We start from the raw sequence: 12,508 nt of genomic DNA on the forward strand, positions 1-12,508 counted from the left end.
ATAGAGGAAGATGAGAGAGAAGGGAGGAGAGAAGGGACACGGAAAGAAAGAGACTCCAGGCCGGGCGGTGGTGGCGCACGCCTTTAATCCCAGCACTCGGGAGGCAGAGGCAGGCGGATCTCTGTGAGTTCGAGACCAGCCTGGTCTACAAGAGCTAGTTCCAGGACAGGCTCCAAAACCACAGAGAAACCCTGTCTCGAAAAACTAAAAAAAAAAAAAAAAAAAAAAAAAAAAAAAAAAAAAAAAAAAAGAAAGAGACTCCAGCTGTAAGCATCAAGGAAGATCTGCCTGCCTCAGGTGATGGGTGGGGTGGGGGAGTGGGCGGGTCTTATCTCTTAAAGGGACAGGACAGACCATTCCAGTGCTTACTGCCGCTCTTGCAGAGGACCCAAGTTTTAGTTCCTAGTACCTAAGCCCAGAAGTTCATGACTGCTTGTAACTCTAGTTCCATTGCACCTCCATAAGCACCTGCACTCACAAATGCACACTCACATGCTGAAACATGCACACAGATAGTTAAAGTAGATCTTTACAGATGTGCAAGGAAAAGTAAGGTCTGAGACACGAAAGGAATTTAGGTCAGAGATCGAGAGGTTTCCATCGGAGAGTTCTTGACATAGCCCTAGGGAGCGGCACTTTTTAAGCAGGCTCTTGTATTCAGGAATCCTTAAATAAAAGCTTAGGTTTCAAATTTTGTCCACCTTCTTTAATCCATAGCTTTTTATTACCTCTATTAACATTTTGGTTGTTTTTCATTGATACCATTATCCAGACCTTAGGGGTATGAACTAAAATGTCTTGCTAAATTAATCAAATACCATAACAGGAATATGTTTGATAGTAAGAGATGTAGGCAAGGATAATCAGAGCCTTATTAAGCAGGTTTTGGTTAGATAGTACTTCAAAAGTATTTCCCATTTTGTCCACCTGCCAACGGAAAAAAGCTCCATTTTGTACCTAGGCACTTTGAGGAGTGTTTGTCTAACTTTCTTTGGACTCCTGGCTTGTTATCTTAGCATAAAGCTCATTTGGGAGGAACCAATAGCTTTCTAAAAATAAGCTTTTTATTTTTTTTTGCATAAAGTGTTATTTTTCATTACAGTTGGTCTGGATAAAATTAGTATCCATATCGTCTGAGACACAAACGCCTTTGTCTTGTCTTTCTTGTACCTAGTAAACGGTTACAAAGGAAATGTCACTTCACATAACATCTAGTTGCCGAGATGTTTGAAAAGAAACACAGACATTTTCCTCACAGTTGTCCTAGTCACGAAGATTTGTGCTGCTTCAAGTTGTTCAAAGTGTGCCAGGAGGAGCACTCAACTGCTTAAAAGGCCAGGGACAGAAACGGAATATTGCACAACCCAACACCACCGGGCCGGTTAAGCTTCCAAATCTGGCCTCCGTGTCATCCCTGGGCGGGAGGCGCTGGGATTTCCTCGCGAACCCGCGGCGCGGCGCTGGGCCCCTCCCTCCGCCCAGGGGATTCGTGGAAGCGGAGCCCGGCGCGCGCCGGGCCGCGGGATGCCCTATTGTCCAGCGGTGGAACCCGGGACTCCCCGGGGTGACTCCCGAACTCCAGCCCCGCCACCCGGTCGCCCCGAACTCTGCCATCCCCCGCCCCCCGCGCGGCTCCCCTCCCCCGCAGCCCCATTGTCTGCCTCGCCTCGCCCCGCCCCGGGGGACACGTGCGCCTGCAGCTTCCCGAGCGCCCAGGGCGCGGTGCGGCGGGCGGCCCCGGCGGAGCGGGCGACTGGTGCTGGGCATCCTCGGAGCCCGGGGCCGGTGCTGGGGCGGTGGGGGGCGGGGAGGGCGGGGTGGGGAGATGCCCGTCTCCTGACAAAGAACGAGTGGGACACGCCGAGCAGGCCGCCCCGCCCGCGGAGCGCGAGGGAGTGTCCGCACAGAGGGCGGGTCTCTCATTCACTTGGCCCCTCACCGCCGCCGCGGCGGAAGGGCGGGGTCTCGTCCCCCCCCACCCCACCAGGAGCTAGGGGCGGGGCGAGAGGCGGGGCCCGCGGGCGCGCGTCCCGAGGCGTCGGCTGCGTCGTCACGTCAGCGCGGGAGAGAGAAAGAGCGACTCGGCAGGGACTGGGGACGGGCCGAGAGAGCTAGCGAGGGAGGGCGTGAGCCAGAGTGCCAGCGAGGAGGAGAAGGGCGGCCACTCGTGTCTGAGCGGCCGCGGACGGGAGTGGGGACGCTGGGGGAGGAGGTGCGGCGAGGGAAGCAGGAAGGCCGAGGGGCCAGGGCGGCCGGCGGCCGGCGGAGGTGGCAGGGGGAGAAGGAGGAGCTGTAGGAGGGCAGGGGCTGAGGGAGTGAGTGAGAGAAGCGGACGCGCCAGGGAGGGGAGGGAAGGGGGGTCACGCGGGGGCGCGCGCGCGCACTGGGAGCGCGCTCGGAGGCGAGTGGAACTGGATCGGGTTTGCTGCCAGCGGCGTGAGCTTCGGCCGCCATTTTACAACAGCTCCACTCGCGCCGGACACAGGGAGCAGCGAGCACGCGTTCCCCGCCAGCCGACCCGGTCGGACAGGATTCCTCGGCCGCAGCCCCGCGGGAAGGTAACGACCGCCGGCACCCGGGTTCCGGGAGGGGAGCTCCATGACATTGTGGAGGGAGCTTGGGGGAGGGCGGCGCGGGGAGAAACCGGCTTTTCTGGAAAATGGATTCCAAGGGGGAGAGGAGCACGTTGGCCGGGGCTGCCAGGGAGTAGGCCGCTGCCGCGCCGCCACTTCCTCCTCTCCATGTGCTGCCGCGGCTGGGCTTTGTCTGCGGCGCTCCGGGAGGAGGCGCCTCGGCAGCCCCGTGGCCCGCGCGGACCCGCGAGCGGCGGGCGGACTTGGTGCTGTCGTGGCCGGCGGCGCGGGAGTGGGCGGAGAGGCGCGGGTGCTGTCCCGCGGCTGGCCGGCGGGCTTGGGCGGTGCTCGGCTCCCGCGGGCGTGCGCCTGGCGGCGGAACGCCCTCCCGGCGCGGGCTGTCGGCCTTGGCGCCGCAGCCGCTGCGCCGAGGGGTGCGGGAGGCCGGGGGTCGCGGGCGCCTGGGGAGCGCCCGGGGCGGAGAGCCATGTGTCACGGCGGAGACGGCGGCGCTGGGGGGCGGGGAGAGCCCGTGGTCTGGCGCCTCCGCGGCCTCGGTGTTGAGGGGCGAGATTGTGCGGCTGCACCGTTCGGGGGGCTCGGACCGCGACTGCGGGGTGATGTGGGGAGGCGGTGACGACCGCCTTGGCCCGGTGCTTCGGTGGGTTTCCGTTGAAGGAAGTTGTAGGACATTTGAAGGCGCAGAGCACGTGTTTCGAATGGGCTCCTGGCGGCCGCAGTGGTGAGGCTGCCGCTCCGGGTGCGGAGTCGGGGGCGGGCTTTGGGGTGTGGGGGTGAAGGGTGGAGGAATTGGGTGGTGGGAAGGTGGCTTGTGTGAGCGCTTTGTTCTTCGCTGGCTGTTGTTACTGATCTATAAGCGGCAGGCGGGAAAAGCGCACTTTCTGGTTTACCTTGGAGAGAGACAAGCCCAGCGTTGCTTTCTTCGCACACACCTTATTCTCCGTTGTGGAACTGCTGCATGTGGCAGGCTGGGCTGATCCCTGTGCTGATTGGGTTTCATTTGTAATAAGGTTCTTCCTAGCGAGTGTTCGCAGGTGAAGTCAGGGGTGGTGCTCAGGAAGAATGTAGTGAATCGGTCCTCTGTAACCCGGGCTCCAAATCTGGCTTGTCAGGTGACGGTCGGTGACTTTAAGGTTTCTTTCAAGGGAGGCGCTGGCTGGCTGGTTGTAGTTATTGGTAGAGAAAGTAAAGATTGGGACTGTCATTGTCCTATATTCTTTTTGAAGATCCTAGTTTAATTTTGCTTATTGCGTTTGAACAGATCTCTGGAAACATGGCTACAGAACATGTTAATGGAAATGGTACTGAAGAGCCCATGGATACTACTTCTGCAGTTATCCATTCAGAAAATTTTCAGACATTGCTTGATGCTGGTTTACCACAGAAAGTTGCTGAAAAACTAGATGAAATTTACGTTGCAGGTAAGAACTAACACTTGCAAAATTACATTATGAAATTTTTCTATTGGATTTCTGGCTTTGAGCTAAAATAGCAACTTTTTGTGGTTTCCAATAAATGTGGGAACTGGAGCTTTGCCTTGTTCTGATAGTTGGTTAATTTAGGTTTGATCTAGAGTTTAAAGTGTAAAGGGAGGGATGAAGTGGGGAAAAGACCTCCCCAGGGAAAGGCTGTCTGGCCTGATGGTTAAGTATATGATAGTAGCAACAGCTGCTAAATGTTGAGAGCAGCCCATGTGACTTTTTGGGGTATTTTTAAAGCAGGATTCTTTCTTGTTTAATAACTTGGTAACTGTAGGCTAGTTCTCTTGTCTTTTTTGGAGTGGTGGTTCCTTTTTCTAGTGGCACTTGACATTGAGTAGATGTTCAGTTGTTATGCTTGGTGTTTTGTTGGTTGACTTAGGATTTGTAGGCCTATATATTTACTGTAGAAATACTGCAGTGCTCAGGACTACTTGGACACAAAACGGGATGTAAAATATGTTGACTCCTTTTGTGTGGTTGAGAGGACTTAGTTCAGAATGGCTAGAGTATGTTTGTTCTTTATTATGTAGGGGAATAGAATCGTCACATGTGTACCTGTATTGGCCAATACAGGACTTCCTGAAGAAATAACTTGAAAATTTCAAAAGGTGATAACTAACTAAATTTTCTCTTCTCCAGGGCTAGTTGCACATAGTGATTTAGATGAAAGAGCTATCGAAGCTTTAAAAGAGTTCAATGAAGACGGCGCATTGGCAGTACTTCAGCAATTTAAAGACAGTGATCTCTCTCATGTTCAGGTAATGTTAATTTAATGTCAGTGTAGAAAGAATAAAAAAGTACTTTTGATCTGCTCATTTAAGTTTAATTAGATACAGACATAATAGTAATGTTAATATGAATGGAAAATTTCTTTACAGAACAAAAGTGCCTTTTTATGTGGAGTCATGAAGACTTACAGGCAGAGAGAGAAACAAGGGACCAAAGTAGCGGACTCTAGTAAAGGACCAGATGAGGCAAAGATTAAGGTATGTTTTTAAAAACTTTCTGTAGCTTAAGCTTGTTTTTTTTTTTAATTTTATTTATTTTTTTATTTTTCTAGCTTTGGTAACTATTCCTGGGGTGTGGCATGAGTATATTTCTAAGGTTATTGTTTTCTAGTGACTAGATTTTGAAAAGTAACTTACCAAATTCTTTATTTTGGTTTTCAAAATAATTTGTTTTTACTTTGTCCACTAATGTTCCAAATTGTACTATCTAAATTAAAAAGAGAAAGATTCATGGTTAAGTCTAAATTCATGCTTAACAGGTTATTGACAAATAAAACTGGGGGCAGATGGATGATTGTTTTCCTTGGGAGGCTTGGGTCCTGATAAATTTGGAATTTTAATATTGCTTCTTAAATTGGGTTAGTAAGGATAGTTATTTCTCTCTTTTTTTGTATTGATTTATTTTATGTGCTTTTGGTATGAAGGTGTCAGGTTCCCTGGAACTGGAGTTAGACAGTTGTTAGCTGCCAATTGAGTGCTGGGAATTGAACCTGGGTCCTCTGGGAGAGCATCCAGTGCTCTTAACCATTGAGCCATCTCTCCAGGCCCAAGGATAGCATCGTGTCCCCCCCCCCCCCCCCCAAAAAAAAAAAGTGTTTCTCTGTAGCTTTGGAGCCTTTCCTGGAGCTAGTTCTTGTAGACCAGGCTGGCTTCGAACTCAGATTACCTGCCTCTGCCTCCTGGATGCTGGGATTAAAGATGTGCACCACCACCACTGCCTGGCTGATATTCTAAAACCAACTTTTGACAATAGTGCTGTTTAGTGTGGTAAGCAAAGACATTAGGTTAGGGGTGAAAGTTTGGGTTTTTTTTTTGTTTGGTTTTTTTTTTTTTTGGTTCTTGTTGGTTGATTTTTAAGGTCATAAAGGAGATTAAATGACCTCATTTAGCTAGATTTTTAATGTTTGTCTTGGTGAGTATAGTTGAATATGGTTTGTTAGTTTTAAGTTGGTGTTCTTTAATATTGTTCCACTTTTCTTGAGGCAAAGGTTATGGTTTAAGAAAACCAGTTACTAAGAAGGGCTTATCACTAAAATGTGATATTTTACCTGTATTGGAAAAGGAAGCCTGAATCATGAACACGATTGGAATATAAAGTTGTTATCAGAAATCATGAGTTTTCACATGTCTAGCTGTGAGTGCATTGAGTTTGGATTATAATTTAGATTTTTTGTTAAAAGTTGGGTTTAGTTGTTTACATTGCAATTATTCCAGTGATTGAGGAATTATTAAAATTTTTTGAAAGTCTGGAAGGAGGAGGGTTGAGTAAACTTTAATGGGACTTAAATTTGGCATTTTTTAAAAAAATTAACATGTATACAGTATTCTGTCTGCATGCCAGAAGAGGGGACCTGATCAAATTACAGATGATGTGAGCCACCACGTGGTTGCTGGGAATTGAACTCAGGACCTCTGGAGAAGCAGCCAGTGCTCTTAACCTCTGAGCCATCTATGGCATTTTTATAAGAATGTTTGATGGAGGGTGATAAATTAGTTTTTACCTAGGTTGACAGTGTTATTTGGGACATACGAATATTACGCTTAAAAAATCTTTTGTAGCATAAAGATTTTCTATGAGCAAAAGGAATGGTAGCCTATTTGGTTGTTAATCATAGTGTCAAACCTTTAAAGGAGTAAAATTTGAGTGTAATGAAAAAGCTTAGAACATACAGCTGTTTAAGAAACTTGGTTTAAAAGTTTGTGAATACTTTTTAAATTGATATATTTTCATAAATCAGTGAATTTTTTTTTTTTACTTTGTTTCTGGACAGGTTATGTTAAGCAAACACCCTACTACTGAGCTATAGTACCCACAGTTTCATTTGTGATGCTATTTGAGTGGAAAAGATGAAATCTTGGGGGACTGAGGTGACTCAGTGTCTAGTCATTCAATGAAATTTTGATAAGTTTTGTCACGTCTTTTCATTTTGAATTATCAGCTAGTTAACTCAGTAGTTTCATTACTTAGAAAACTTGTTTTGTAGTTGATATAATGGAGAATAGGACTTTTGAGGTTTTATCACTTAATGGATTATATATGTCCTTTTGTTACTTAAAATAAAGGATGAAGAGAAGCTCTTAATTATGTTTTAACAGTTGAGGGAACTAAATGTAGAAGTTTCATTGCTGTAGTTTCATGCAATTTTCAAAGTCATTTTGGCTTTTTTTTTCCTGAATGAGCCATGCTGTGTGGTATATAGTACTTCAGCACCAGATAATAAAGAAGCTTTTCACATAACTTCCAACTGTATGGGCCTGGTTTAAGGAGTGGAGTGGTATCTTTAGTGGTCACAAAATGCCCATAAATGGCACCGTGTGTCTGGGGATTGGGTACAAGAATTTATTGGGTAAGAAATGCAGAGTTGGGAAATAATCAAATTGTCATAGTTATTTTTAATTAAATTTTTGTTAAGAGTGGATATATTTTAAGTTCTTGATGGATTTTAGTTTTTTTATTGCTCAGTAAATAATTGGACATTAAAAACTAATATTACAAAGTCCTGAAATTTTGATAAGTATACATAAAAGGGAGAGTTCTAACACAGACCATACACATTATATAGAGGAATGTTGCTAAGATTTGAACAGGATCGACCTAACTGTATGTGTGTGAACATGTAAATGAAGCATTAATAATATTTGAACTTTTCAAGGCACTCTTGGAAAGAACAGGCTACACACTTGATGTGACTACCGGACAGAGGAAGTATGGGGGACCACCTCCAGATTCCGTTTATTCAGGTCAGCAGCCTTCTGTTGGCACTGAGGTAAAGAAACTTAAAAACTTGTACAATTTGTAGTAAAAGTTAGAGGCATCTAATTTCCTAAAGAATTCTCCATGATTGTAAATTCGTATTAATTTACAGATATTCGTGGGGAAGATCCCCAGAGATCTATTTGAGGATGAACTTGTTCCATTGTTTGAGAAAGCTGGGCCTATATGGGATCTTCGTTTAATGATGGATCCACTCACTGGTCTCAACAGAGGTTATGCGTTTGTCACTTTTTGTACAAAAGAAGCAGCACAAGAAGCTGTTAAACTGGTAAGTTGCCCCCCCCCCTTTAGTCTTTACAATTTTTATCTTTAATGTCAGGTTTTTCTTATGTGCCTTATCAGGCAGTTTTTGAAGTGCTGATGAGGCAATGTGCCTAGTACTTTTCCTCTGATATCGTATAGCAGGGATAGTGGATAAGATTCAAGATGGTCATATAGAATTCCTAGTTGATTATCGAAAGATCTGTCTTTGGATATATCTTTAAGTTTAAGGGACTGTGAAAAGGTTTATGATGTGGCTTCCAAAGGTTTTTTCTCACACCTGGATATTTTTCCCTTCACAAATTCACAAAAGAGAACTGAAGAAATGGCTCAGCTGTTAGAAGCACTGGCTACTCTTCCAGAGACTCCAGGTTCAACTCTGAGCACCCAGAGAGCAACTCAAAACCATTTGGAACTCTAGTTCTTGGATCTGTTGCCCTTTTCTGGTGGCACCAGGCCTGCATTTGCTATACAAAACATACATATAGGCCAAACATCCACACACTTATATAAAACAAAATCAAAAAATACTCAACTGGGTGGTGGTGGTGCATGCCTTTAATCCCAGTACTCAGGAGGGAAGGGATCTCTGAGTTCCAGGACAGCCAGGGCTGCACTGAGACTCCTGTCTCAACCAACCAACCAACCAACCAACCAACCAACCAACCAACCAATAAATACCTAGAGACATCAGGATGATAGCAACATAAAGGATTTTATTGTGAGCGGGAACATTTGATTTAACAACATCGGATAATCACAGCACTTGGGAGGCAGAGGCAAACAGATCGCTGTGAGTTTGATGTCAGCCTGGTCTATAGAGCAAGTTTCAGGACTGGCTCCAGAGCTATATAGAGAAACCCTGTCTTGGAAAAAAACAAAGAACAAGCAACAACAACAACCAAAAAACACCATTTATTAGGTGAGAACTCAATTTTTTCTTCTAATTCTAAAAATGTTAAGAATTAATGGCTTCTAAAACATATTACTTTTATTAATTTATACGAATCAAAAAGGTTGAGAAAGCTCATACCTGAATGCACCTGAGACACAGGGATTAATTACCATGACTGAGGCCAGCCTGGTAGGTGGCGAGAAACCCAATAGTTTGCGCACACGTGCATGTGCTCTTCCCCCATCCCCCACCCCATATACCACCATGATAATTAAGGTCATTAACTTGAGAGCAAGGGAGTGTATGTATCTAAGGAGTTGCAGGGATGAAGGGAAGTAGGAAATGATGTAATTATATTTTAATTTCTAAATTATAAAAATGTTTTTTATAAGAGCCAGGGGTTAGTTAAAGCATAAGGAATGTGTTATCTCTTCTACTATGTAGTGTTAGCTTACTTATAACTTTTTTGGTTTTTCGAGACAGGGTTTCTCTGTGGCTTTGGAGTCTGTCCTGGAACTAGCTCTGTAGACCAGGCTGGTCTCGAACTCACAGAGATTCGCCTGCCTCTGCTTGCCAAGTGCTGGGATTAAAGGCGTGCGCGCCACCATCGCCCATCTTTTGAGCTTACTTATAACTTGAAATTGTAACCATGCTGGCTTCAAACTTCCAGAAATCTTCCTTTTCCACATGCCTATAATTTTTGTAAACAACTCACTATGTTAGGTACTTGTTAAATTTTGTGGAATCTCTCAAGAACAATGGCAGTGGGTTTTTGATCCTACTGCACGTACTGGCTTTGTGGGAGCCTAGGCAGTTTGGATGCTCACCTTACTAGACCTGGATGGAGGTGGGTGGTCCTTGGACTTCCCACAGGGGAGGGGAACTTGATTGGGGGAGGGGGAGGGAAATGGGAGGTGGTGGCGGGGAAAAGACAGAAATCTTTAATAAATAAATAAACGAAAAAAAAACCATAAAAAAAGAAAAAACAAAACAAAAAATTTGTGGAATCTAAACATATTTAAAACCTTAAGGCTAATTTCTCCTGAATACTTTTTTTTAAAGGCATACCTATTTTTTATGTATACAGGGTTCTGTCTGTCTGTATGACTGCAGGCCAGAAGAGGGCACCAGATCTCTTAATTGATAGTTGTGAGCAACCATATGGTTGCTGGGAACTGAACTTAGGACCTTTGGAAGAACAACCAGTAGTCTTAACCTGAGCCATCTCTCCAGTCCCACCCTGAAAATTCTTAAAGAGGATAAGCAAGATATTTGAATTAGAAGTCCTCAGATTTCTGAGGCTTTATTTGTTCGTTCATTCATTTATTTTTGAGACTGGGTCTCACTACAGCTCTGGAATTCAGATATCTGCCTGCTTTTGCTTCTGTAGTGCTGTGATTAAAGGCATGCACCACCATGCACTTTTTTTTAAAATTTGGGTTATTTACTGTTATGTTTTAGTTTTGACGATTTCATGCCTGTACATAAGATAACATATTTACGTCCTCGGCCATTACTCCCCCCCAAGATTGATTGATTGATTGATTGATTTATTTATTTAGAACATTCCTTCCATGTATGCCTGCATGCCAGAAGAGGGCACCCGAACTCATTATAGATGACTGTGAGCCACCAACCAGGTGGTTGCTGGGAATTGAACTCAGGACCTCTTGAAGAGCAGTCAGTGCTCTTAACCTCTGAGCCATCTCTCCAGCCCACCCTTACCCCTCTTGCTGACAACCTTTTTTTTTCCCAACTAGTCTGAGAATGAGCAGGAGGCTGTTTTCCTGGACAGTTTTGTAGTGGTTACACCACTGAAGAAATTAACGTCCCCCACCATTGCTATGAACGTCCCAACTGCTCCACAGGGAAGGGTGGGACTTCCTGAGACCCTCTCTAATCCTTGAGTTAAAAGTAGCTCAACTCCTCTGTATCTGTGATTGCGAAGATATGTCATATCCAGAAGTTCATGCTTTATAGTACTCCTCCCCATTTTCTAACTCTGACAGTCTTTCTACTCCCAATCCCGTGCCTGAGCCTTGGAGGGAAAAATATAATTGACTCATTTAGACCAAGCAATCAATAGTCCCTTATTCTTAGTACTTTGACTAACTGTGAGTCTCTGCATCATCTTTTGCAGTAAGTGTTTCTATGCCAAGGCTGAGAGCATCACTAGTGTATGAATATAAACTTAAATGTTTAGGGGGCCTGGAGAGATGGCTCAGCAATGAAGAACACATATTCTTGTGGAGGACCCCAGTTTAGTTTCTAGTACTCACATGGGGTGGCTTATAGTCTTGTAACTCTAGCTTCAGGGTATCCAGCACCATCTTCTGGCCTCCTTGGATAGCTGCAGCCAACAAAAAAATTTTTTTTTAAGAAAAGGAATCCATAAATGTTTAGAAGACATTTTAACTAAATGTCTAGTTAACAAAACAGCACATGGCCGACCTCTTTCGCCTGCCTGTGACTTCCCCAGCCATAGACTTTTTACAGTATTGGACCTGTATTCTCTTTAAGAAGGTGGTCTTAGGAGGATCTCTGTGAGTTCAAGGCCAGCCTGGTCTACAGGAGCTAGTTCCAGGACAGGCGCCAAAGCTACAGAGAAACCCTGTCTCGAAAAACAACAACAACAAAAAAGGTGGTCTTATCCAAGCTAGTGGTTGATGATGCCACTACTGCACTTACTGCGTGGTCTTTAATTTGCTGGCATAATAGCGTAGCATATATAACCACATATTCTGAAATGCTCTAAAATTGATCACCTTTTTTTAAAGTGTCTTGTAGCCAAAGCATGGCTTCCAACTTGCGTGTAGCCATGGAAAACATGTATTTGGGATTCTTCTGAATCTTAACCTCTTAAGCACCACGGCTGGCTTGAAAATCAAAAACTTCTGTATACTGTATCTTTCTGACTTTCAGATTTGGTATGGTTACCATCATTTTAAGAAAAGAGTGTATTTTGCAGTTTTCTGTTGCTTGAATCTCTAATGATGAGTAGAATTGAATATGTAGTCATAACATTAGAAAAGTATGTTTCTGGATTTCTTTCTTTTTTTTTTTTTGGTTTTTCGAGACAGGGTTTCTCTGTAGCTTTGGTGCCTGTCCTGGAACTAGCTCTTGTAGACCAGGCTGGCCTCGAACTCCCAGAGATCCGCCTGCCTCTGCCTACTGAGTGCTGGGATTAAAGGCGTGCGCCACCACCGCCCTGCTGTTTCTGGATTTCTTTAAAGAGAATTCAGGAAATTTAGTTTTTTTTTTCTTTTTTAAGTAATAGCCAACTTTGTTCTTAAAAGAATGCTTCTCTTAGCCTGGTGGTGGTGGTGCACAATTTAATCCTAGCACTTGGGAGATGACTCAATGACCTAATGCCTGCTATGCCATCTTGAGATTAAGTTGAGATCCTCAGCACTCATGTAAAAGAAGGCTTGGTGATAAACTTGTGTAATCCAAGTACTGGGGGATGGGAACAAAGAATCCTTTTAACTCATTTG

The 12,508-nt window shown here is 44.9% G+C and overlaps 1 protein-coding gene across 5 annotated transcripts in view; it reads left to right on the forward strand.

The window, feature by feature from the left end:
- The first annotated feature begins 2,041 nt into the window (after positions 1 to 2,041).
- Positions 2,042 to 12,508, forward strand: part of Syncrip (synaptotagmin binding cytoplasmic RNA interacting protein) — a 40,064-nt gene continuing 29,597 nt past the window's right edge. For 2 of the 5 annotated variants that reach the window (XM_075965032.1, XM_075965034.1), the window contains exons 1-6: positions 2,385 to 2,558; positions 3,856 to 4,015; positions 4,715 to 4,833; positions 4,954 to 5,061; positions 7,737 to 7,850; positions 7,950 to 8,126. In XM_075965032.1, the coding sequence (XP_075821147.1) occupies positions 3,868 to 4,015; positions 4,715 to 4,833; positions 4,954 to 5,061; positions 7,737 to 7,850; positions 7,950 to 8,126 (666 nt within the window). In that variant the 5' untranslated portion in view covers positions 2,385 to 2,558; positions 3,856 to 3,867. Of the gene's footprint in view, positions 2,559 to 3,855; positions 4,016 to 4,714; positions 4,834 to 4,953; positions 5,062 to 7,736; positions 7,851 to 7,949; positions 8,127 to 12,508 lie in introns of all 5 variants that reach the window. The other 3 variants (XM_075965031.1, XM_075965036.1, XM_075965035.1) reach the window with 3 other exon arrangements.

This window comes from Microtus pennsylvanicus, chromosome 3 (genome assembly GCF_037038515.1).
Source record: "Microtus pennsylvanicus isolate mMicPen1 chromosome 3, mMicPen1.hap1, whole genome shotgun sequence".
NCBI lineage: Eukaryota > Metazoa > Chordata > Mammalia > Rodentia > Cricetidae > Microtus > Microtus pennsylvanicus.